This window comes from Larus michahellis, chromosome 2 (assembly GCF_964199755.1).
Source record: "Larus michahellis chromosome 2, bLarMic1.1, whole genome shotgun sequence".
Classification (NCBI taxonomy): domain Eukaryota; kingdom Metazoa; phylum Chordata; class Aves; order Charadriiformes; family Laridae; genus Larus; species Larus michahellis.
This window is the reverse complement of record NC_133897.1, coordinates 71,609,539-71,634,488: the sequence shown is the minus strand read 5'-3', so window position 1 is coordinate 71,634,488 and position 24,950 is coordinate 71,609,539. Positions and strand designations below refer to the sequence as shown.

At 41.1% G+C, this 24,950-nt stretch overlaps 2 protein-coding genes and 1 long non-coding RNA gene across 6 annotated transcripts in view; 1 reads left to right on the top strand and 2 right to left on the bottom strand.

Annotated features, from left to right (window-relative positions):
- Positions 1–369: 369 nt before the first annotated feature.
- Positions 370–12,716, bottom strand: TPMT (thiopurine S-methyltransferase). Of its 2 annotated transcripts, none has more exons than XM_074575850.1 (9): positions 12,578–12,716; positions 10,541–10,702; positions 9,671–9,763; positions 8,438–8,570; positions 7,919–7,971; positions 3,147–3,221; positions 2,321–2,406; positions 1,299–1,343; positions 370–515 (listed from the first exon to the last, which is right to left on the bottom strand). In XM_074575850.1, exons 2-9 carry the CDS (start codon positions 10,678–10,680, stop codon positions 400–402), a joined length of 741 nt encoding a protein of 246 aa, XP_074431951.1. In that variant the 5' UTR covers positions 10,681–10,702; positions 12,578–12,716; the 3' UTR covers positions 370–399. The 2 variants fall into 2 exon arrangements, with proteins under 2 accessions (XP_074431951.1, XP_074431950.1); XM_074575849.1 differs by lacking the exon at positions 12,578–12,716 and adding an exon at positions 11,244–11,361.
- KDM1B (lysine demethylase 1B) overlaps positions 11,320–24,950 on the top strand; it is a 27,977-nt gene continuing 14,346 nt past the window's right edge. The window contains exons 1-12 of one of the 3 annotated variants that reach the window (XM_074575837.1): positions 11,320–11,418; positions 11,586–11,652; positions 14,253–14,355; positions 15,172–15,296; positions 17,143–17,232; positions 18,230–18,341; positions 19,054–19,170; positions 20,131–20,169; positions 21,253–21,457; positions 22,546–22,730; positions 23,570–23,746; positions 23,893–23,967. In XM_074575837.1, coding sequence (XP_074431938.1) covers positions 14,266–14,355; positions 15,172–15,296; positions 17,143–17,232; positions 18,230–18,341; positions 19,054–19,170; positions 20,131–20,169; positions 21,253–21,457; positions 22,546–22,730; positions 23,570–23,746; positions 23,893–23,967 — 1,215 coding nt within the window. In that variant the 5' untranslated portion in view covers positions 11,320–11,418; positions 11,586–11,652; positions 14,253–14,265. Of the gene's footprint in view, positions 11,423–11,585; positions 11,653–14,238; positions 14,356–15,171; positions 15,297–17,142; positions 17,233–18,229; positions 18,342–19,053; positions 19,171–20,130; positions 20,170–21,252; positions 21,458–22,545; positions 22,731–23,569; positions 23,747–23,892; positions 23,968–24,950 lie in introns of those variants that run through there. The other 2 variants (XM_074575838.1, XM_074575839.1) reach the window with 2 other exon arrangements.
- LOC141739150 (uncharacterized) overlaps positions 13,115–24,950 on the bottom strand; it is a 29,386-nt gene continuing 17,550 nt past the window's right edge. Inside the window, exon 3 of the long non-coding RNA XR_012585598.1 lies at positions 13,115–13,279. This is a non-coding gene — a long non-coding RNA (uncharacterized LOC141739150). The remainder of the gene's footprint in view (positions 13,280–24,950) is intronic.

Sequence of the window (24,950 nt, the reverse complement as noted above, 5' to 3'; positions counted from 1 at the left end):
CAGTATTTGAAGAGCAGCTGCCCTTGCTCCCAGAGCTGCCAGCCGCCCAGGCCGACCTGCGGAGCACCAGGCAGACAGCATCCACTGGCAATGGCCCAAAAGGAACAGCAACATTTCTCTTTTTCTAGCTCTGATGATTTGAATCGATATGGAAGAAAAAAATATACTTTAAAAATGCTCGTTTGTGCATGGAGTTTAAGAAAAGCTATGCACACCTCGAGACAGTGAAGGCAGTTATGTAGGAGAGCTGACGTGGTAAGCAAAATGGAGAAAAATGTTCCACAGGCATTTTTCTATATGCTGAAGCCCGTTTTAAGAGTGCACCAAACACGTCTAATTTTATAAGGTGAGATAAAAATAAAAGCAAGATGGGAGGTAAAGTATTTTAATGAATTTTAATCAAGATACAAACTTTAGTATATACAGCACTTCCAGAAAATAATCTAGTCCCCATTTCCTGTGTTTGTCTGAGAACTCATTGAGTTTTTGAAGACACTTAATTTCACAGTGGTTGCCTGAAAAGGAGGAAAGAGTAACAAATCACTGAATGATTAGTCACTGAAAAATGCAAACGGTCAGGAAAAAAAAAGTCTTATCCTCAGATATCTTCACAGTCCCTAACGCACTGACACCAATGCACTGGAGAAAACTTATCCGTCTCTTTTGCACTGGGATTCAACTGTCCATGCCAATGACTCACTGCACACAGGCACTGCAGGGGTCTCAGAGAGTTGTAAATTTAAAAGGAGTGCAATATCAAAGCATATCAGGAGGAACTTTGAAAATTAAATTTGCACCATAATTCTGAGTTCCATTAGTTTTGATGGAAGAGTTGTACATTTAGCATTTTCTTCACATGGCACATTAATTTCCTTCTTTGGCTACAAAAGTACAGCAAAACCTGTAGAACTGGTATGCAAAGGCTGTGTATTAAAACCAGGGTAGCTGGTGATGCGGTGCAGAGAAAGACAGAATGGTCAAACGTGACTAAGACTGGAGCTGCAAGATCACTGAGTGCAGTAGGAACCCTGGGAGAAGGAAAAGATGCCAAGGGGAGGAAAGAGACAGTATCTGTCTCCTGGGTTTTCTTCATATCTTTTGAAGAGCTGAGAATTTTTGTTGACAGCAAAATCCCTGTGGCTAAATGGTATTTATTTTCCCTGTGATTTTTCCATGACTCCACCTCTTAGATAAGAAGCAAATGACTCTATTGCTTGTCACAGGGAGAGGTAGAAGCATACAAACATGTTTACGTGTTTTAGAAAAAATTCCTAAGGGTTAGATGAAGTATTACTTACCAAACAAACTTTTAATTTCAGACTCAGGAACGTAAAATGGTGGGCCTGAAAGAAAATGGGTGAAGCTAATCAGAGAGAAGACAAGCGTTGACACTGCAGCAGAAGAGCCAGCCCCATCACTCACAGGACCTGGCCGGCAACCCAGCCCCGCTGCATAGCACCATCTGCAGGAACCAGAGAACACCATGTCCAAGAACACTTTGGTGGGCCACCAAACAGCTTCAGGTGTTGCTGCTGAAGCAGGGTGCAGCCAGGGTAGCCACATTGTCAGATATCACGAACGTGACATGGATACAACCACTCTCAGTGCACTGTGTGAATCCAGCCAACAATCTCTTTATACCGCAATGGCATAATTAAAGCTAAAAGCAGGGTAATGTGAGAGGGAGAGCAATGAATTAAACTACTGTTGTTTATGATAACATGACCTATTTTTTCAGGGATAATTATGCTGAAGAGCCCAAAAGCAGCAAGAAATCTCTTTCTTTTGAGAGTTAATGATTAATTTTTTTTTTTTTTTAAATACCTCAGCCTTCGGTATGTAATAAATGTATAAAAGGCAAAAAGATTTTATGACTTTAGAGAATTTCACCTCTTCCAAGCATATTCAGATCATTGTTGTGGCTGGGAGAGAGGCACACGATGGGTAACACGTTAGGTTGCAAGTATTGGGTAAACAGAGCAAAGCCAATGTTCCTGGGAATGCTTCAAGCTCCCTAGGCCAGACAGGATGTTACTCTAAACATTCACTCTTCCAGCTTCATTGCCATAGCCACACTTCCAGTTTCATTTCTTTAATATATCATGTCTGTCCTCCGCTTACCCTTATCATGTCTGAATGCTAGAGAGAAAGCAAATTTAGTCTCAAGCTTGGTCAACATCTAACATTTTTAACACACAGCTGTATTGGTGTGATCGGCTGATAAAAAACCTGGGGAAGACACTAATATATCTACCACATCTGTATACAATCTGTATTAAAGCATGCAAAAATCAAAACATGAACAGTGCTAAGTTCTCACCTTTGTGTTTGTTTGGATCATATGAAACCGTGACCAGGAGATAGGAAGAATTTTTCTCCATTAGGGTCATCATCAAACTGACATAGCTAAAAGGAGAAAGTTGACTTTGTTATTTTGGAACTGCACAGACATTCAAGCATAGCATTTGAAATATTCAACAAAAGAGGTAATGTATTTCTACGCAGAAACAACTTGAACTGCACAGAAACTAAGCAAAGCTTAGTTTGAATTTCATGAGCATGAAATTCATGCTACACATGAAACACCTCAAATAAAGGTGACTGTTTACTCCTCATAAACAAGCATATATCTTTTTTTGCATATTCATCTCAAAACTAACGGACAAAACATAGTATTCATTTAGCACAGTCTAGAATACCGTTCACAATACAGTACTGATCTTGTAAAATTATTGTGAATTCAAGATTATGTATCCAATTAAAAAATCCTGGGCTAGGGTCAAGCTACATTTGGGTTGGCTATAGGCAAGAACGAAAAATTGGAATAAAAGGAAGTGAGGGCAAAAAGAACAGAGAGGAGAAGCAGATGGGGTGAAAAGGAAATAATAAAATTCAGATGAGACTTGCAGCTCTGCTTCTGCTGGGCTGCAACAAACCACATATCTTCCCACCAAGAGGCAGGGTGGCTTCCTGAAGGAAGCTCACAAATCTAGAGTACAGCACTCTGCAAGTGCAGCTGATGCTTGTGGTAGACAAGAACTTGTATAGGTTACTCCTTTAAATGAAAGAGGACTCATCGACAAGCGGCAGGAGGAAAAACATGTCACTGCATACATTAAAGACAATAACAAAGAAAATTTACTAACCGTTGTCTGTCGCGTGGATTCACAGCTACCAGAGCACCTCTGTCCCAAACACCATCAAACTTGCCAAGTATTGAGCTATAGGGAGATGAGGAAAAGGCTTAAAAATACTAAAATGGCGCCTTCATCTTTATTCATATACTTCTGTGGAGTCACAAGGATTCTCCAGCTAGCTGCGCAGATTCTCCACTACCTTTTTGTTATGGTCCAGCATTTTCATGATACAAACCAATATGATCTGGAACCAAAGAAACCCCGCTGGTACATGGCCCTGCTGCAATAGCAAAGACGTGCTGGAATTGTTCAGCATTTCCCCATCATTAGGGTGTGCTGAGACAGGGTGGGGAGGAAGGAGAGTAGCTTAAACACATTTGGTAGAGAGTAGCATTAAACACAAATCTGGGGTTTTGGCAATCATACCCTGCTGTGACCCTTGAGGCTGCACTAACATGCACTCAGCACATCAGTAGTTCTTGGCCACCTTCTAAAACCCATGCATGATTTCAAACGCAAGTTAAAGAAGGTGCCTCGTTGCTTTACTATCGCTGAACTCAGCATGCTCAGTAATTTCAGACACCTCAGTTCCCAGCTACGTGCCCAGGACAGTTAGCGTCAGCTTGCAATTTGTTTGATGTTTGAAAAGCCAAGCTACACTGCTGCTTGCCTCAGTCTACCACTGCCCCAGACATTATTTTTGCTCCTGGATATGCTGGCACATGGCTTCAATGACCAGCCAAAACCTGCAAACGGCCAAGACTATTGGGAAGTGCCTTTATTGATGGATGGTAAGAGCAGTCAGGGTGCAACTAGAGATGAGCATATTTGGGAGGAAGAAGGAAGAGCCTTGTTTCTGGCAATTATTAAACTAGGAGTTGAGAGTAAGGTAGTAATAATGTAAATTGCATAATTTTATAGAAAGTTGGAAATAAGTTTACTTAGTGAGAAAAATATGGTATGGAATTGTGCAATACTTTTCTGCCTACTAGGAGGGTGTCAGAGTCCAACTGCATCACCTCTTTCTTCACTTCTCTACTGGTTTTTGGCTGGGGTAGATTTACATTTCTTCATAGTAGCTTGTATGGGGCTATGTTTTGGATTTGTGCTGAAAACAGTGTTGATAACACACTGATGTTTTAGTTACTGCTGAGCAGTGCTTACACAGAATCAACGCCTTTTCTGCTCCTCACCCCACCCCACCAGCGAGTTGGCTGGGGGGTGCACAAAAAGTTGGGAGGGGGCACAGGTGGGACAGCTGACCCCAACCAACCAAAGGGATATTCCATATCATATGACATCATGCTCAGCAATGGGGGGAGGTTGGCAAGGGGGTCACTGCTTGGGACTGACTGGGCATCAGTCAATTGGTGGTGGGAAATTGTTTTCATTTCATCACTTGTCTTTCTTGGGTTTTATTTTCCTCTCTCTTTGGTGTGTTGGTTTTTTTTTTCCCCTTACTTTTTTTTTAAACTTTTTAATTATTAAACTGTTTTCATCTCAACCCACAAGTTTCTTTCTCACTTTTACCCTTCTGATTGTCCCCGCCGTCCCACCAGGGGGCGGGGAATGGACAAGCAGCTGTGTAGTGCTTAGTTGCCAGCTGGGCTTAAACCACAACTTCTTCTCCTGGCATTGTTATATCTCTGGAATCTAACCTAGAAGCTGATCCTGTATTTCTCACTCTATAGTGATGAGACATGATAACGTGTTTAAGTCCTGACTTCTTTTAAAGTTTGCCAAGACTAAGCATCTAATTTAAATAACCAGCCTCTTAAATGAAAGGAGATTTTTAAAGAGACAGTTAAACATGCAATGGGCACAAGGGGGACAAAGCGAAGTCTAGTGGGGCAGGTGACAAACTTGATCTTCTGACACTTGGACGCTGTTCTCCTCTTTGCATAGCTGGGTCTGCTGTGTGACCTTAGGCAAGTTCCTGAAGTTTTTTGCACTTGTCTTTTCCTCCCAACTTTAATCTGGTCTAACTGGAATGGTGGCGGTGGCTCCATACAGGCATTTCATGTAATTTACTCCCTACCGATTTCAAGAGGGTCTACAGACATCACAGGCTGCAGACAGTCTCATGCTGTGGCCTTCCCCCAGTCCTGGTCTCCCGAGTGCCCAGATCTCAGGACCTGCTGAGCATCTGGGTGCTCCCTGCTCGTCTGCACATCAAGTTTCCTTCTCAGGAGAACAAGCCATGAGGAAAAAGGTCAAAAAAGGTACACAGCTGTCTTTCATCCTGGTGCAGAATCAGGATGAAGCTAAGGTCTTAAGACATGCTTGTCTTGGGTGTACCTTTCACTATGCCAGTACCTTTTAGCACCACATTATCTCCTGTTATGTGTTTATATGGTACGTAGCACGAGAGATCACAGTCCAGGTACTACCACAACTAATAAAAATTAACATGTAAAGCAGAAATTCACATATCTGTAGAAAACCCACTGGATTTAAGCAGTAAAGTTGTGAATTTCTATCTTTACATAAGTTTAGTAGTTTCAGTTAATGCAATTTTAAATTTTTTTTAAAGCCTTGCAGCCATGATTGTATTAGGAGGTACAATGGTTGTGTAATATAACTGTTTTACATATGTCCCAGAGTTTCCACAAAGAGCAGTAATTCCTGTTACTCTTTAACTAGCCGAAGTCTTTGAAATGTCTCATTCTGACAAAGGTCAGGAGCACATCTGAGTTCTCCGCTAATGAATGCTAGGCTAATGGAGATCAAAAGGATTTGTTTGCAGGCCAGCCTCAGCAAGACAGAAGAAAGTTTAATTTCCATAATTACTGGATAATTAATCAAATTGTCTGCACATAGAAACTAGAAGACTGTGTACATTCTTCTAGTCACAGGTATTTGCTGACTGCTATAGGGAAAGCAGCTCGTACTTTCACTATAACTGCACCCAGTACAGACCCATGCACCCAGAACGTCTATTTGCCAATTTATTTTCTGGATGACAAACTATGTACGGGTCCCAGTAACATGCATGGAAAATGTCACTAATTACTTATTCCATAGTATTATTCCATCATCTTATGATGGAAGTTACAGATTTTACCATGCTACTTGCTACAAAACTTAGAACTGAGATTTTTCAAAAATTGCTGACAAGGAGCTTAAGCAATCCCTGGGCAACTTGTCAACTCACAGCAAGGATTTAAAGGGATCTACACAGCAAGTAGCTACGTTGCAGGGGCAAGGCAGGGAAGAAAACCAGGCAGTATCTACAAAGTCATGTTCATATACAGCTCATCTGATCCAAGGCACTCACTTTGCAGGGCTTGTTATACATACATTATCCAAACCAACTAGAGTCAGCTGCACCAGCAGAAGTCTTAACAATGGTCTATTGTCTACAAGATTTGGGATTTTAGTAATGAATATTCTTTTTTTCCAATTTATGCAGATTTAAAAAAAAATAAATCACACAGTAAGCACCATATTCTGGTGTCCTAAACTACCTATTACGCCTGTAAATGCAGTAGCTCTGAAAAGCTAAAGATTAAGACTTGACCTCCTCCTTCTTATTGAACAGCCATGAAGCAAAACCTCAATCCTGACAGTTGTTTGTAAGAAAAGCAAACAAACACACAAAACTTCACCAGAATTTTACTATCTAGGGAAAGTCATGTCTGAGTAAGAACTGCAAGAGGAGGGAACTACAGTGCAGGACTCTGGGCACCTTCAGCTTCCTACAAGATACATTACAAAACCAGAAATAACACTGTTTTCTTGCATGCTCTCCAATCTCCAGCTACCTCAGCACCAGTCTGGGTCTGAGGACATTTTAGGACAGACTTAAAAATGCCGGTTGTCAACACCACTTCTGGGGACAAATAAATAAGCCAGACGCATTACTGTCCAAGGCAGAATCTTCTATGCTAGAGGCTGGAGAGAGTTGTAAGTCCTCCTGCAGTCCCTGTACAACTTGGTAATTTTCAAAATTCCCCCACCAGCTGACACTTGAGCAGAAGGTCAGGTGCAAAGCCACCACAAAATCTGAGAAGCAACATTTGAGGCCACGAAGCACAATGAGTTAAAACATTTTTCATGAGTCAGTAATGCGGACTGTATTGAAATATTTTGCATTTTCTGTTGTGTCTTTTAACTAAGAAATAAGGACGTTTCAGCATTAAAAATCCTTCAAAAGAGATTAGTAAGTTGAGACATGTTTGCCAAGACACTTGGAGTCAGTGTTTGACAACATATTGTGCTGTCACATAAACTGCAGCGATGTGATGTACTTCAAGCCCGTCGAGAAAAGCATGTTAAGTAAAGCACAGGACACATATAATCAATAGGTACAGCTTATGTACCTATGTATATGTTAATGAATAGTTTGGGGAAATAAAATATATCTAGTACTTCGTTAAAGGAAAAGCTGTCTAAGAAGACACCTCTGGTATATTTTCTTTACTTTTACTAAGCTACTCTTTGTAAGGGATTGTGCTAGGGTTTTTGCTTTGTAGAATCCATCAACAGTATTAAACATAATTTGTTTTCACTGTAAAAGCAAACACCGTTTTCTATAATCATAGGACAGCTTAGAACAAGAAGCCCATTTAAAGATACTTAGTTGGCATCTTTATCTACTGGTCAACAACAGAGTTAATTTTTGTTAAAGATTGGCTATTCACATAGAATCATACAAGTTAATAAGAGTTTTCTTGAGAAGACCTGTTTCAAATCTTTATGGCTGATTCAAATAAAATATTATGGCAGTATTAATACATCTTTGATTACAGAAAATTATAGAACACATTGTGTATTCCTACCTGGACAAATCATAAATACTGCAGCAGTACAGAGAAATGTTCCCAGAAGTACTCTACAATAAAAAGCAAAGGAAACAATACTTATCAGCAAACTATCTTTAAATATACACTTATAAATGTATATTTATACTTTATACCTTAAAATATACACATATATACACTCAGGTGTAATGGGGAAAAACTGTGAGAAGCTTTTTACTTTTTCTTTATTGAGGTACCTCTCCTGATCACCTTGAGAGGTTCTGATCTATCAAGGCACGCAGCTGTCCAATTTTAAAATACATTTACTTTACATTCAGGTGCTTCAATGCCGTAAGAAAAGAAGGCCAAAGTAATACGCTCAAAAGAAGAACTTCTCAGTGCAAAATTGCAACTCAGAGCTTCCTTTCAGACCTCTTCAGGAGAGGTGAATGATTACCAGTAAGACAGAGGCATAAAAGCAGAATGACTTGTTTGCTCAGTTATGCCTGCACTGCATGATTAACCACACCAGATCATTCCACAGCGCAGGAAACATACCTGCAACTTTTTTGCTCCTGAAATCTCTGGGACTGGCTCCTCGCAATAAGGCAGACTGTGTTCTGCAAAAAAATCCTTCAGCGCTTGCTCGCTGATTTCCACACCAACAACGCTGTGTCCCATGTCCGCCAGCCTGCACACGGCAGAGAGAGGTCCCAAGTTTACGTAAGGCCCAAAGGCTGGGCCATTACCAAATGGGTTATCTCCCATGCAGCATTGATTCATTAGAGAAACTCTGGTTTTAGGACATAATTGTATGTCTAATCCTGACTTTCTGGAGCGTTCACCTTTTATTGAACACCTCCCCCTCCATGATCTGAGCCTAAATTTGCACCACTCAGCATACAGTTGAGGAGGACTTACAGGCTTTATTTAGATCCAATTAATTATTCATTTATTTCTATGAACTCGATGAAAACAAAGGTGAGTATACAGAGAAACTGTCCGTTTTCGGTTGACAGAAATATGTTCTGCTCTGAACTGCAGCAGCTGAGGCCGCTGAGGTCCACCCAGCTGCTTCTGCGGCTTGGCAGCACCAGGCAGCAGGGTGCGGCAACCTCCCGGCTGCTGCAGCTCAGTGCGACAGCAACTCGCGTCGGAGCCTGCAGTCAGACGAGTGAGTAGTTACCGTGATAAAACCTGGTAACTGGAACTAACCTGATTCCTCGCGGATGCAGTTCAGTCGGGGTTTTTTTGGTTTGTTGTTCCCTCCCTCCAAGAAAAAAACCCACTGGCTTATACAACCCCTAATTGTGAATATAACCCACGCAAAAAAGTAAAAGTAAAATAATAAATGTAAAAAAGAGGAAGTTATATTTAGCCCAAATCATTTAAGTTCCCAGTGCAACACGCCACATGGCCCCTTGAAAATGTGCTCTGGCACAACCGACCTCATTGCAGGCAATTTAAGCTGGCATTGCCACCAAAAGAAGCAGCGTCAAGGGCAGAGCTTCAGCCGCTCTGTCCCTCACAAATTCAGCATTCCCCAACCTGAACTCGGGACAATCAGGAGGACTTTCAGGTTGCTCCTTATCCATCCCATTTATGCTACTATACAAAACGCCAGCAAACAAAACCAAACTTCCTCCTCCCTTCAGCCTCCAGTGACGCTGCTTTCCTACCACTGGAGATGCGGCGCATTTCCATTGGCCAATGTAAGGTTGGGAATTCCCCCTCTCCTTCCCTCCCTCCCCACATCAAATAAGATTTTTGCACTTATAAACTGTGCTTTACCATTTCATCTCTACTGCTTTACCACAAAGTGGGAAAAATATCCTCAGTCCACTCCTGCCATTTAAAAGAACATCCAGATACTTCTGTAGGAGCCTGCAGAAGAACAGACATGTTTTACTTAACGCTGCGAGTATTTGCGCTGACACACTGAAAGCCAAGGGCTACATGCTATGCCAGGTTAACACACAAACTCCATGATGGAACATAGGTTCCTAGTCCAACCTGCTTCATACCATAAGAACATAAAATAAAAAACATTCACTTTCCATTTACTTAGAAAGAAAGTACATTTAATTTCTGTTAGAAAATAACACATTTCTCTTTGTTCTGTTTTCTGTTCGTCTTTTCAAGTAAACAAACCAACCAACCTGCCTCTAAGAGGGCCACAATAGACAAACAGAATAATTATTAAACTTCTGTATCAATCAAATCACTTATACAGGTCTTAAATGTAACTTTTCTTGGTTGCAAAACTATATAATCAGGTTTTCTCTCTTAGGCCCCTGTCTTTCAGTGCACGATAATTGCTGCCATGCCCTATGCATATTGTTTTAGGCCCCAGTTTTATAACTTATGAACAGCAGTGCAGAGCTTCGCATCATAAAATTTAAGATTCTTAGTCAAGTTATCCAAGCTTTATAGGTTAAAACTTAAGAGTAGAAGTTCTAAATGCAATGCAATCCTTTCTTTTCTCTGCCCTTTTTTGACAAATGTAGGCCACAAAAATATTTATTTTATTTTCAAGCTGTGTAAAAGAATTTTCCTTTTGTAAATGCTCCGTTTTCGTTTAAGAGTTTTTTGACTGAGTCAAGTCATTCATCTCACAGCGTTTTTTTTAAACATCCTAGGCAGAAGAGTAAAGTCACGTACGGATGCCCTTGTTCCTTGTGAAATCCAATGTTACCCATTTCCCATTTTTGCAGCCATTCCTCTTCAGACACCACTCTGTCTTTTTGCGACCCGATATCGGTGCCTTCCAGGCCCCAGGATGCATTGGCTAGGCGGTCCATCGTCCCCAGGGAGCGCCAGTAGCTGTGAAAAATGACAGAAAAATTACCCCCACCCAATGAATAGTTTGGAACCGGCTCTTGCTTCCTCGAATCAAATACAAATTTAGTACCGTTTAAGAGATTATAATTTGGCAACTATTTAAATGTAGCTGTAGAGAACGTGATAGAGGATACTCTTGCTATGGGTGGCTAGACTTTTTCCCCCGGAGCGAAGCCTGTTCAAATGCACCCATCTGGACGCTACAGAAGCGCCGGTGCCCTCCCGTTTTAAACACATCTGGAAGACACCCAGAGGCTGCCCGGCCCCATTGCCCGGGGAGGCGGGGGGGGAACGACACGGACGGACACCGAGGGGGCAACCGCAGGCCCAAGCCCAGGGCCGGTCAGTGAGTAGGTCGATACCGACACTTCTCCCTCTCTCGCCTGAAACCCGTGGGCAAACCGCGGGGGCGAGGAGCCGCTGGGGGTGAGGGGGACCCGGAAGGACCCTGCGGGGTTCGGCGCCACCCATGTCCCCCTTATCGCGCTCCCCCCCCAGCCCGGGTGGCGGCGGCGGCGGGTACCTGCGCGGCGGCGGGTCCCTCGGGGGGCTGCGAGGACGGGGCGGCGCCTCCCTGCCCCCCCCTCGCTACGCACCGCGGAGAGCGGAAGCGCCGGCAGGAGGAGGCGGGCTGAGGGTGCACGGCACCGGGGAGGGGGAGGAGGAGGAGGAGGAGGAGGATGGCGGCGGCGGCGGTGGTGAGTGACCCCCTTCCCCCGGCTGCAGCGCCCGGCGCGGGGGTTGCTGACATCCGCCCTTCCCGGGCGGCGGGGCAGGTGCGAGCGCTGCCCCCGTCCTCACCTTCCCCCTTCCCTCTCTCCCTCCCTCCCTTCGCCCTTCTCCCCGCTTTTCTCCCCCGCTGCAGCTCTAGCAGGAGGCGGCGCGGACACGCGTGGATGTGGTCTCCGGCCCCCGAGTGACCCGGCCCCGAGGTGAGTGCCAGGCTGCTCGCGCCTGGGGGGGAGCTCCCCCCGGGGGCGCCCCCGCCTCGTCGCCGGTGACATCCCCTCCGGGGACACCCCTCCGCCGGGGACTTCCCCCCGGGACCCCTCTGCCGGCGTCCCCGCCCGCCAGCTGTCACAGCGGCGGCCCGGGGACGGCGAGCCCCGGGGACGCGGCGGGGGAGGCCGGCTGTCAGCCTGGGCCGGCCGGGCACCGGCGGCGGAGCTGGGGCTGAGTTGTAGAGGGGCGGGCACGTCGTGGTCCCAGCTGCCCTGCTTCATCAGGCCGCTCTCGTTTCCTCCCTCGGTGTCAGTGTGTGTGCGGTTTCTTCTGTTTTTTTCTCTTCCCCCCCCCGAGACAAACTTGCTGTCAGCTGCCCAGGTAAAACCCCACAAAGCTTTCCCGTGCAGGCCACGCGTTACCGACGGATGAAACGTTATAGAATGTGACAGCGTATTACGCACCTCTCTCTCTCTCTGTCCTTTTAAAGGGCTCATTTTCTCAGCCGATACGATAATGTTTCTAGGATGCAGAGTCATGTAAAGCTTAGTAAAGTGAGCGATGTTTGCGTGTTCTTTAAAAATTTGTGTTTTTTTTTTTTTTGGGGGGGGGGAGTGTTGTTTGTTTTGGGAGGGGAAATGGGGGCAAAGTGGCATGCAACTGGAAGCAATGGCCTTGCTTACCGTTATACGCATAAGACGATCTCTTTTTCTTTCTCCCCACCTTCCTCTTCCCCCTCCCCTGGCGCTTACAGCGAAAATACGTTTGTGATTCTGCACGACTGGCCTCTGCCTTTCAAAACGGGAGGCCCCTCTGCACCTTAAATATTTTTACCAGCCTTCTTAGCGAGTGATAACTGACGCCTTTTCTTTTTCTAACCCCTGTATGCAAGGGAACGGCTGCCTGTCCTTTTACCTTCTGGGATGAAGGGCCTCGCAGCCGCACCAGACTGTGGTCACCTGGTAGTCACCAAAATGAGTCTCCTGGCGCCTTGCTCAGTGCTAAGGTAGTCCATGGCCTACGACTGTAAAGGCAGCAGCACGTAGGAACGATTATCTCGTGTCAGAAGCTAAGGTGATAGAAAGAGAGATTGTTGTGCCACTGATCCAGAAGGAAAGCTCTGGGGGAAAAAAAAAAAAAAAGCAAGCCACCATTTCCTGGGGCGTTGCACAGTAGTTTAGGGAAATCTCATGTAAACGAAACTGGTTGGTTTTCCTTTCTCTGCTCTCCAACCTCATCCACCCCCATACAGTGGTAAGTTAGGATGGAGTCATGCTTTTTTTTTTTAGGTAATATGGATTGACTTAATTCTTTTTTTTCCTCTCTCTAGTTATAATTGGGTGGGTTGCATACAAAAAAGACAGTTATTTTTTGTATTGGCTTGTCAGAACTAATTTTTCACTTCTCTGGCTATCAAGTGATTTCCTTTCCCAAATCAATTTCTTTTATCTTGAGAGGAGAATAAAGCACCAATTTACTTGATTTGCATCAGCTTCATTTGAAATGTTGTAAAAATGCACATTCTCTCCTCCTGTTACCTTTACTTTTAGCAGAATCTCTGAACGAAGCTACTGCTGCCGTGTCCGTCACTGCCAACTTGAACAAGGAAGATGCAGCCTGGAACAGAGAGAATTGAGAAGTCTCAAATATATTAAAAAAAAAAAAAAATTACAAACTGATCCCTACTACAACAATATAACATTCATGATGCGGTGCTGCAGTATAAGGGTTTTATTTCCACTTCCTTTCTATGCGTGGTGGAGCACATTTAGGTTTAATTCTTCCTCTAGGCTCTATTTATTTGTGTTTTACTCCCTGTGAAAAGAATGCCTTTAATAATAACATTTTAAATATGCTTTCATATTTCCGTGGCATACTTTCTCACAGCTTACGTGATAAACTGTGGTCTTTTCTGTGTTCCCACCTATGTGGTCAAAGACAGCTATAGAGCTCTCTTGTGGCATAAATGTTTTCTTTTCTCCTGTAGGATCCTCAACAGCAAAGTTTGTAATATTCCAGTCACATATAATTGCAATGCAACTGCAGTTTAGACTTTAAATTCTGATGTACTTTCATAGGAGCGTGTGCAGGTCTTGGAACTGGTTGTTCTCCTGGTATTAAACATCTCTCCAGTACGCTGTTTGGAAAAGTGCTTTACAGTGCAAATCTCTTGCTACCAATAAATCAGTAGTTAGCAGGACGAGCGTTACTCAGAGTGGCATTTCAATGGTTGCATTATGAGCTGACGTTCTATTCACTTTGCCAACCCAAATTCCAGTCCAGGTCTTCACGTAATGCAAATCAGATTATTGAAATCCAGGGTATGCTGATCTGGAACAGCCTGTCAAGATGTACTCAAGGATCTAATCTTAACTCCGAATTTAGTTTAAAATAGTAGTATTGTTCCTTTCCCGTAATGCCTCATTCTCATTTTCCTCCTGAATTAATAGCCAAGCTAAACAGATTCTTACCTAGGTAACTCTGACAAAAGTAGTATTATGAATGGTTGTACTGACCAAGTGATTAGACAGCTCTGCAAAGTCACGCAATTTAATTTTTTTTCTTAACTACTGCCTATGTTGTTTTGCAGATCTAATAATACAATGTCAACTGGAAGGGTACGAACGAAAAAAAAGGCATGTTCTTCAGACCAGTCTCCAGATAACCTTCCTCTGAGGAGTTCTGGAAGACAGGTACTTATAATAATTTAAAAACACATGGGTTCATACTCTGGTATTTTTTATTTTCTGTTGACATTTAGAAAGAATGGGGGCTTCATTGTGGATAAGTGGACTTGTCCAGAGAGAGGGAAAATTGGATAATTCTGCGAATAAGTAGGCAAAGTATCTCATTTGTGAACAATACTCAGAAAAGACAAATGTTCATTATAACCTGTAAATACTTGATGTGTTAAAAATACAACCATAGACTTATGTACAGCCAGACAAAGCTGTCTGCCCACCCAGAGAGAGGCCTAAAACAACACAATACATAGTATCTTTGAGGCCCAGAAGAGACATTTGATATACAGCTTTGTATCTGGAGTCCAAAAAAAAGCCCCAAGCCTACCTTAATATTTTATCTGAGGTGCAGATAAGATTGCCACTAATCAATAAGTACACAAAGAAGGGATTTTCTTCTTCTGAAGGAGAAAGAGAATTAATACACGAGGCTTGACTCATTAGCATGTGATAGAGCTTAAAATATGATTTACACTCAAAGCTTTCCTTATAATTTCATCAATGGCATCAGTAAGACTAAGGCAAGACATTTTTAGCTTTAAATGATATTTCCAGCCTTACTGGTTTTTGCCTTTTTTTGGTGTAGAAAAACTGACCTACTTTGACAGCTGTTTCATGCTGCAGCTATTTCACAGTGGATACAAAAATTTTCATTAGTACCATTTTAACCATTTGATGCTACCCACAAGCTGCAAAACTGTCTGAATGCCATTTTGTAGAAGATGCGTTTGTGTAATTTCTGGTCAGATTTCAGCTATTCTTTATTAGGTGAAGAAGAAAGCGGCTGAAGCAGCAGATGATGATGATGAAGCGTCAGAGAAGAAATATAGAAAGTGTGAAAAAGCTGGATGCACTGCAACATGTCCCGTTTGCTTTGCCAGTGCAGCTGAAAGGTTTGTTTCTTTTTATTTGCATTTTCCATGGGCTTTCCTAAACTTGCAGCTGAAGTTTGCGATCCGAACTATGTTCTGAAAAAATCCCTTTATTTCTAAATGTAGAGGGAGAATCAAAAGTTACTAATATGAGTCTTAAGATGCCAGGAAAGTGTCATAAGTTATTCCTGTTGTGGATAACTTTCTACTGTGCAAGTTGCTAATTCAGATATAGAATATCTTTAGAATACGCTTATTTATGTTATTAATGGTGTCTTCTGGAACACGCCTTGCTTCTGTGAAACTGAGAGCATATTAGTGTAATCTGAGGAAGCTAAACTTGCTTTCAAGATGGAAAATGAAACCGTCATTTACTGCAGTAAGTCTTTACCACTCTTTCGTTGGAATGCTTTGCAGTCTGAGGTGAGACTGAGACCTTGAAATTTTAGGTCTTGGGAGACTGTTGTACTTATTTGAACTCGTTATTTTTGAGTTGTTCGTGGCTTTCTGTGTACTCGCACAAGTCCTTTTGCATTCTGATCCTGGAGGTACTGAACGCATGATACTGGCAAGATGTATCTATAATAAGCAACGCATTAGAACTCATTATGCAGCAGGCAGACTGTAATTATATAGCCACCTCCCTGGTTAATTGAGACAAACTTCCCTTGTTTTATTTATTTTCCAATGATCTAAAATAATTCAGTGCTTCATTCAGTTATCTATGTGGATTGTTCTTTGGTGGCAGGAGGTCAATGTATTCTGGATGTTGTCATAGGAAAGCCAAGTGTTTTGGCAGTGGCGTAAGAGACTTGTAGGGGCAATGAGCACCTGAGAGATCAGCATTGGCGATACTGTGGTTTTTATTGAGGAAACAATAGATACTGCTTAGTCATCTTTTTGAATTGTTATTTTACTCTTGTTGATTTCCACCCCCCACCCCCCCAAGAACATAGTTTCAACATTATTTATTTGAGATGAGATCATTTCATGGCTAGCTATTTCAGTTAGTAGCTTAAGTCACTGCTTTTTACCTCATGCTTTTTACCTCGTGCATTTATCTTATTGAGTTTAATGAGAGTTTCCTAAGGGAAGAGCGATTGCTTTGTCTGAAGAATATAATCTTTGCTAATAGATATTTCTTTCTGTGAGTAATAAAGAATAAATCCCCAGAATGTGTAACTGCTTCCTCAGGGTTTTCTCTCATTGGGTTAAAATCACAGCCAATTTGGTCACGTGAAAAAAACAGGCAACATCTGTTTTGTATTCAGATTTGCCTTTATAGTTTTGTCAGTTGTTCTGGGGATGGGATTTTGTAATGATTTATGAATCAATTGATCATGCATACAAGAAAAATACTAATTTAAATGATCCCTCCCACCCCTGCACTAATGTCAGAACAAAATGGCACAAAGTAAAGGAACTGTAAGTTCCTATGGAGAAGGACTTTGCCTTTGTATACATTTGCAAAATGCTTGGTGTGTCACAGCACATATTGTAAGACCAAATGTATTTAATGTTCAGGAAATGTCTGCTTAAAGGGTACTAAAGACAGGCTCAGTTGACCATTGTTAGCAGGAGGTTGCTGGAAGCCAGACCAACTATAAAACTGCACATTGTGTACATTTTGCCTCCTTTGCATCTGGTGCTGCTTAGTTTGGAAACTGGAAATGTTTGAGACAATTGAAATGATCTTATTGTTATTTGTATGAGTGTAGAGCCTTGTGTAAGTCAGCCTTCATGAAAGTCACATAAAGCCCTGGCTTGTCCTAAATATTTTGTTTGCAGTCTAGAATGTGCTAGTGTCAATAGGGAGATTTTTTCCTAAATGTATCGTAACACTATTTCTATGTCTCCTGCATTACAGATGCGCAAAAAATGGGTATACGTCTAGATGGTATCATCTTTCCTGTGGGGAACACTTCTGCAATGAATGTTTTGACCACTATTACCGAAGGTAAATTTGCCAATTAAGGTTGTGCTTTTTCAGTGCTTATTAAAATTTAGCAGACATTACAACTGTTGAAACATCATGTACAAAGACCTGTCCTCTGTGCTTGCTTTATTCAACCTGAGGCTTGGATATTGGTGCTAAAACTGCAGGTGTTGTATGGCCTAATTGTCAACTTAAACAGCAGCGTGAATAAAACTGGTTACTTCAGGCAGGCTGGTTTGTGTGCAGTTATTCTGAAGCTTTTGTCTTGTTTTAAAAAACAACAGCAGAGAATTTTAAACAACAACAGTTTTAAGTATATGTATTTTCCTTTATAAAGCAAAATTCACTTTACAATGTGGGTTCAAGATATCTTGCCTCTCTGTAACATCAAATCAGTGAGCAGATTTAACTCTTGCGGTTCAGTGACCATGAAAACTGGTCAGGCTCACAGAGTGTTTTTGGCTCCAAGCTCCTTCCCATTTGAGTGGGAGTTGAGTCCAGCTCTACTAAGACTTATATTAGGAAGAATGACTTTACTGAAAGAGTGGTCAGGCACTGGAACAGCCTGCCCAGGGAGGTGGTTGAGTCACCATCCCTAGAGGTATTTAAGAAATGTGTAGATTTGGCACTTCAGGGCGTGCTCTAGTGGCAGAGGTTGTAGGTGTTTTTTTGTGTGTGTATGGTTGGACTCGATGATCTCAAAGGTCCTTTCCAACCATGAAGATTCTATGACTTTTGGGTGCTTATAAGCTTAGCAGTACCTGTGACTCTGTCCAGACCTTAGATACCGGGAAGTGTGCTCATGATCATGAGGACATAATGGTCAGGATGCAATTTATTGCTATTTTAAGAACGATGACTTTCTCTTTTTTAAATAGGAAAAATACAGGACTCTCTACAGTCTTATTTCTTGGTCCTGAAATAAAATGTTTAATTTTAGACTAACTGCTATTGCTTGAAATGAACTAGATATTCAATTTTCTAAGTGCTTGCTATTTTCTTTTCGCTTTCTTCTTAGCCATAAAGATGGTTATGAGAAATATACTGCCTGGAAAAGGATTTGGACAAGTAATGGTAAAAGTGAGCCCAGTCCAAAAGCCTTCATGGCTGATCAACAGCTTCCTTACTGGGTAAGATAGAAGGTGATTTACTTAATAGGGTATGTTTCAATGTGATGTTCTGATGTGAATTTCTGACATTGTATGTTCAAGGAGCAGGTCAGCTGAGTTTTCCTGGGGGTCTTCCAGTATTAGAAGACTGCAGAAAAGCTCAAAAGGATAATTCTGATCAGCTCCTCCATTGTTGGAGACCTCCCCCACACCCCACAAAGAACAACCTTCTGTTGCTTTTCAGTGAAGTAGCAGCTAAGATGTGTGATGTTCAGGTAGAATAAGACTTGGTGGGGGAAAGGAAGTGTGCCAGCTATAGGAAAGTGTGAAAGACGTGCCAAACAGATTTTGTATTTCCCTGGTAAAGAGAGCCGAAGAAGAGAGACCGGAATGGAAGTTTGTTGTTGGGTTTTTTTGTTGTTGTTTTTGAAGTGGTGAACAACGTGGTTTTGCAGTAATGCTTGCTTGCAAACCCACTGAAGACCATAGTAACAGTGTTGAATTAAATTTGGAGTTAGGTTCTGTGGAGAAATTCAGTCTCCCAGGAGATGGGCACAAGGTTTCTGTACACCAAATGTCTTACTAATGACCTGAGTATTACATGAGAACGAATTTAACAATTGTATTTGACAACTTTCTCACATCTCTCTGCTTTCTAATTGGTTAGTTACGCTTCGTTAATCTTATCTGTAATCAGCAACAAGTAAAAACATGTTTGTTTTTTGACCTGTAGGTGCAGTGCACAAAGCCAGACTGTGGTAAATGGCGTCAGCTGACAAAGGAAATCCAGCTGACACCACAAATTGCAAAAACCTACAGATGTGGTATGAAACTGAACAATTCCACCAAGGTAACACAGAAGACTTCTGCTCCTATTGAAATGAACAAGTTGATTTTTTTTTTGTTGTTTGCAGACATTAATTGCTTATTGTTTTGCTGCTTAATGTTTCTAATGCCAAAACAATTGCCTGATGGCCTGGAGAGCTGCATGGTGACAGGTCTACACGCTGTTGAGACTTTTTGTTTCCTGAGTGGAAATGTCAAGAAAGAAGTATCTGGAAAATACTCTTTCTCTGCATAGTCAATTGTAAAATCCTTCATTCTGAAACTATGGAAAGATTAGCAGCATGTACAAACCAGACATACACCAAAATGTTTATTTTGGTTTTGTTTGGCCATGCTTCATTATTGAGGAGAGCATTTGAAAAGCCCAATGGGCTTTTATTGATTTATAGCAAGTTTGTCATGGGACTTTACATGAAAACTTTCAGCTTTGGCATTAAGATAACTCTTGAAATCTGAAAGAGTCCTTATAGTGCCATAGAATTTATATAGCTAAAAACATAACATGAATATACTGACCATACAAAAATCGGAAGGGTCAGCACTTCCTCTTGAAACTTTGTGATAAAGAGCCTCTTAAAAATAAATGAGAATTTTTTTTATAGTCTAGACTGGAAGAGTCTCTCTTGAAAATGTGGACTCTTTCCAGATTTTTTTCTATAAAATTCCTCCCCCACTCCCCCTTGTTTGTTTCAGTGTTCCACTAGATTTCATGGAATAAAATGTATATCTTAATGTCTGATCAGCAGAAACTATTTAACAAATGAGAAACATTTTATGGTGTTTATGGTGTGTTGTGTTTTTAACTATGCATTTCTCTCTCTGCTACAGAAGGCTAACACTAATACCTTTTTTGTTTGTTTTTTAAGTTTAAAGAACTATGCCACAGCCAAATTACTTTTGGTTTACGTTTACTTTTTCTTGTACAGCTTAAGAATAGCTCTTACACCACTCACTTCTCTTTCAGACTGAGGGCTCAGACCAGTGTTCCATGCCTGAGGACTTGGTGAGTAGTGGCTGTTCCTTCTCATTTGTCCTAAAATATAAAAGCAATCTTAAAGCATGGCATATTTCTTTCCTTTTCTTGGTCCTTTGGCCAATTACAGTGGTATTCATGCATTTTGCTCAGGAAACTGTCAGATACAATTTGCAACAGAGCCTAGGGCCTTCTACTGTCTCATCTTTTTCCTCTATTCCCTTACCATGCCAAATAGCTTTCAGGTGGTTCATGGTGTCTTTGAGCTGTGGCCTAAGAGTCAAGGTTTACTCCTAATTCTGATTTTTGGTCAGGCAAAACAGTATTCGGCTGCCAGCTTTCAAATAAAATTCCCCATCCTAAAATTTCCCTGTCTTTCAGGTGGTTTCTATCTTTAGTAAAGCTGGTCTCCTCTTTTTAAAGACTACAAGAGAACATCAAAACATGTTTTCTCTCTCCTCTCCCGCATAATACGAAATTAGACTTGATGTACGTTGGTGTTGCAATGGGTTTATGATCATATAACCCTGTATTTCAGATTTAGTATGACCTGATGTTCAATAAGCCAATGTTGGCAAGTGTAACTGAGGTACTTCTATCCCAGGAAAATGTTCAAGATTACTGTTGACTCTTGTAGAAGCTTCGTGGTTTTGTTTCCTTAATGCATGCTTGATTTGTAAATTAAGGCTGAATCATTAGTGTTTGTTAGGGTTTTAAGAGGTCTTTGATGGGGATAGCAGAATCTAATTGATCCGTTAGCGTAGACTTTTCAGATTTCTAGATGCATAAACAACTGTAAATGGTCTGATAAAAAGCCTGATAAGGCATAGATGTGTTGTCATGTCATCTGTTTGCTTGCCACGTGGGTGTGGAGTTTGTGAAGTTTCAGCTTCATTTCTGAAGGGATTAATGCTACGGGTTTTCTGTGTCAGGCTGAGGAAGGGGAAAGAGGGAGAGAAAATGTCTTTATGACTTGCAATTCTGAGATTGGTACTTCTAGTGCTTTTTGGTCTCAGTTTGGGAGGGAGGGGGGTAATTGGTTCATTTCCAACGTTTTCAAAGTACTGACGTGTTCTCTTCTCCCCTCTTTCCTTCACTTCTCCGCTTGGCCAGAGAGTGGCTGAAGTTTCAGACCATTGGTGGTACTCCATGCTCATACTCCCTCCTTTGCTGAAAGACAGTGTGGCAGCTCCCTTTCTAGCTGCATATTATCCAGACTGCGTGGGCATGAGTCCATCCTGTACCAGCACTAATCGGTTACCTGGTGAATCCAACCTTGTGAAGTTAGAGCACTTAAAGAGCGTGCCTAATTTGACTGGTAAGGGCCATCTGTAGGGCTCTGGTGCTTAAATAGGTGTGATAAATTTTGTCTTATAACTGAGTTTGTAAGGCGCATAATGCTCCTGATTCAGAAATACTCATTCTGTTCTCAGCACTAATACACACTCTGTGTGACTGCCCCTGTACTTCTTTGATGCAGTTTACCTGTTTGTAAGATAAAGGTAATACATTTTATATGGCATTTCTTTAGGGAGTAAGCACAGACTGCATAGGCTTTTTGTTTACCTTGTCATTTGTTTATAGAAATGGGAAATAAACCTGTGGGTAGTTAAAGATCATTTGCGTTCTTAAGGAAATGAAGATTTATCAAAACAAAACGTGATTCTGCTAGTTTTGATATTGTGGATCTTTGGGGCTTTGCAGAAAAGGATTTGATTTCTTAAGGCACTCAGATTCTGTTTTGTATATAGGATTCTATTTTGAATAGGTCAGGTATGGTGAAAGGTAATTGAGGATTCCCATACTCATCCTTACTGATATACCTCAATACCAGCTCAGAGAGAGTCCTTTGAAGAAAGTTCAGTTTCTGCGTCACCTTAGCAGGCTTTGCTCTCCTTAGGTGCTGAAAATAAATCAGCTTATCTATTCAACGGTTATTTATCTGCTTAATAAACAGAAAACTTCATTACACAGAGCAACCAATACTGCTCGTGGAAGGTGATTACTTTTAGTTACTACCCACGCTGGGCAGCATTGGGAGTTGAAGATGAAAGGGATTCAGAGGACTGCATGAACCTGTACAGTGATGTTAGACCTTAGACCTGAGTTTAGACTCTTGTTCCTTGCTGAACTTGTCATGGCATCTGAGGGCACATACTGTTTCTCTGACAAAACTTAAGCTCTGACAGACGTACCCATCAGGTAGCAGGACAATAATGAATGCTGCACAGCCTAGAGAGTAGGAGAGGGGAGAGCAATATACGTGAAATCATTCTGAAAGTGGCTAGAGGTTGGAAAGCTTCATTACTTGTTTATCTGTGTGAGGTCAATGGATCATCTTAGAGAGAAAAGGATAAAATGAAGATATGACAGAATATGACTTGTTCTTGGTGTGTCTTTACTCAGTTGCAGGCATGAACAAATATTTCCAGCCTTTTTACCAGCCCAATGAATGTGGGAAAGCACTTTGTGTGAGGCCAGATGTCATGGAACTGGATGAGCTCTATGAGTTCCCAGAATATTCACGAGACCCTACCATGTACTTGGCTTTGAGAAACCTGATTTTGGCTCTGTGGTACACAAACTGCAAGGTAAGAGATATTAACAGGTAATTTGTTTGTTTACAAATAATAGCTACTTTTTGGGGGGGATGTGGAGCAGAGGGATTGGACTCTTCTTAAGACACCTTCTTATGCACCAGAAAAATTGCTACCATCCTTTGAAAATCCATTCTAAGATTGGCCGGATTTTTGGTGTTATGTTTTGTTTTGGTTTGGTTTTGAGTTTTAATGCCTGGAAGCTTCTTTTGTAGTAAGATACAAACATTTTAAAAGTACTAAAACTCTACTGAGTCTGCCCAGCTATTAACTTTTAAAGGGATGCTTGAACATTTCTAAATAGTGTTTGCAGGTGCTTTATGATTTTTTTTTTTTCATGTGACTGTTGGGCAGGGAAGTGATTATCTTGTTACTTATGCTAACTCTTTGACGCTGCCTTCAATGGAATTGCTGGAATTTCACATACTGAAGCTTTCAGATGCTGATGTCTGTATTTATATGAAGGTTTTGGATATTGACCTGTTTTTTATTTGGAATTTCACTGTGAGCATTTCCACCAGGTAGATTCATTTTGCAATCAGGGATGCATTTCAGTACTGTTCCTGTACTGATGGAGCACACCATGGAGTTTGTGAGAGTATCTTGTAGACTCATTTGCTTTTATTCCATGTTAATCTAGCTTAATAAATTGTTACTTTCCTGTGTAAAGCTGGTTAGCAAGAAAATTCCATAAATGTTGCTTTTAAAATGCTCTCAGAAGCCTGATTAATGATTAATTTGTATCATCTGGTTTACAGTTTAAATATCATGTAAATGCATGAAAAAAATTAATATTAGAAAATCACTTTCTATTCTTTGCTTCTGCTTTTCAGGAGGCTCTTACCCCTCAAAAATGTATCCATCACATCATTGTTCGGGGGCTTGTGCGTATACGGTGTGTACGGGAAATGGAGAGGATACTTTATTTTATGACAAGGAAAGGGCTAATTAATACAGGGATTTTATCAGTCAGTCCTGACCAGTATCTTCTTCCTAAAGAATACCACAATGTAAGTTGCTGTACTAATCCCTATGTTATTAGTGCTATAAAACTACATGGCACATGTAATATTTTTTTGGGCCTGGATTTTTTACTCATTACCTGTCATTCCAACTGTTTATGTAAAAATTATTTAAATCTTTTATTATTTTTTAGAAATCTGTCATTATTGTTGGGGCTGGTGCAGCAGGATTAGCAGCAGCCCGACAACTGCACAACTTTGGAATTAAGGTAAGAAACTTTAGAGTACATTACTTAAAAAATGAGACTTCCTTTGCTTTGAGAGTGTTCTTCATGAAAATGAAAAAAAATTACATTCTCGTTATGAACATTTATGTATAGGCCATCCTAATTAATTTGTAAAATCTGGGTTTTTACTGTGTAAATCTTCTGTTTAAAAACAGCATTTATTTGTATCTAAAATTCAACAAAGCATAGAGTGAATATTTTACGTAGACTTGGGTTGGGAGGGTAGGGGAGACATAGATATTCATGTCCCAATAATGGGACTGTAGATGATGATGGCTATTTAAATTAGGTGAAATTTTCTTTCGTGTGTGCACTTTACTGTACTTACTTGTTGCTTATTAAAAACAAGCAAATCACATGCATTTTCCTTTCCCCTCGTATTTATCATTGACAGTGTGATCTCACAATATTACAATGTGAAATAATTTTACACATCAGAGTTTTCTTATGGAAACCGATGGGACTTTTTACACATGAAGTGTTTACAGGGCTGATGTTTAAGGCGATGTATGAGCATCTGACTTTCTGGATTTATATATTTATATGTTCATATATGTATATATTTATATGAATCCCTGAATCCTATAGGCCCATTATCTCATTCTTTGATTGCTAAATAGCAAATTGCAGTGCATCTTTTTTGTACATCAAGTCCTGTGGAAAGCTATCCTGCTGTAAAATACCTAAGTATCAACTGGCAGGACCCTTTTTTTTTTTTTTTTTTTTTTTTTTTTTTCAATATATAAGAGAGATATAGATATATACACACACACACTGTTGCTTTCTACTCTTCTGGAGAGATGGAGTTTCTCTATTATAAAGACTTTCTATAAAAATAAAAAGATAATATAAGTAAGGGAAAACATAGTCAGACATCCATCTAGTCTAGTATCCTGCGTCTCTCTGTGACAAGCAGTGGGTGCTGAAGGAGGTATGTACGAGTGGTGGAAATACATGAGAATGGG

Coding starts and splice junctions, on each gene's coding strand:
- TPMT (XM_074575850.1), bottom strand. CDS start 10,680: ATGGACCGCCTAGCCAATGCATCCTGGGGCCTGGAAGGCACCGATATC. Junction 8,571..9,670: donor AAAGCAGTAGAGATGAAATG/GTAAAGCACAGT, acceptor TGCCGTGTGCAG/GCTGGCGGACATGGGACACA. Junction 3,222..7,918: donor AGTATTTATGATTTGTCCAG/GTAGGAATACAC, acceptor ATCTCCCTATAG/CTCAATACTTGGCAAGTTTG.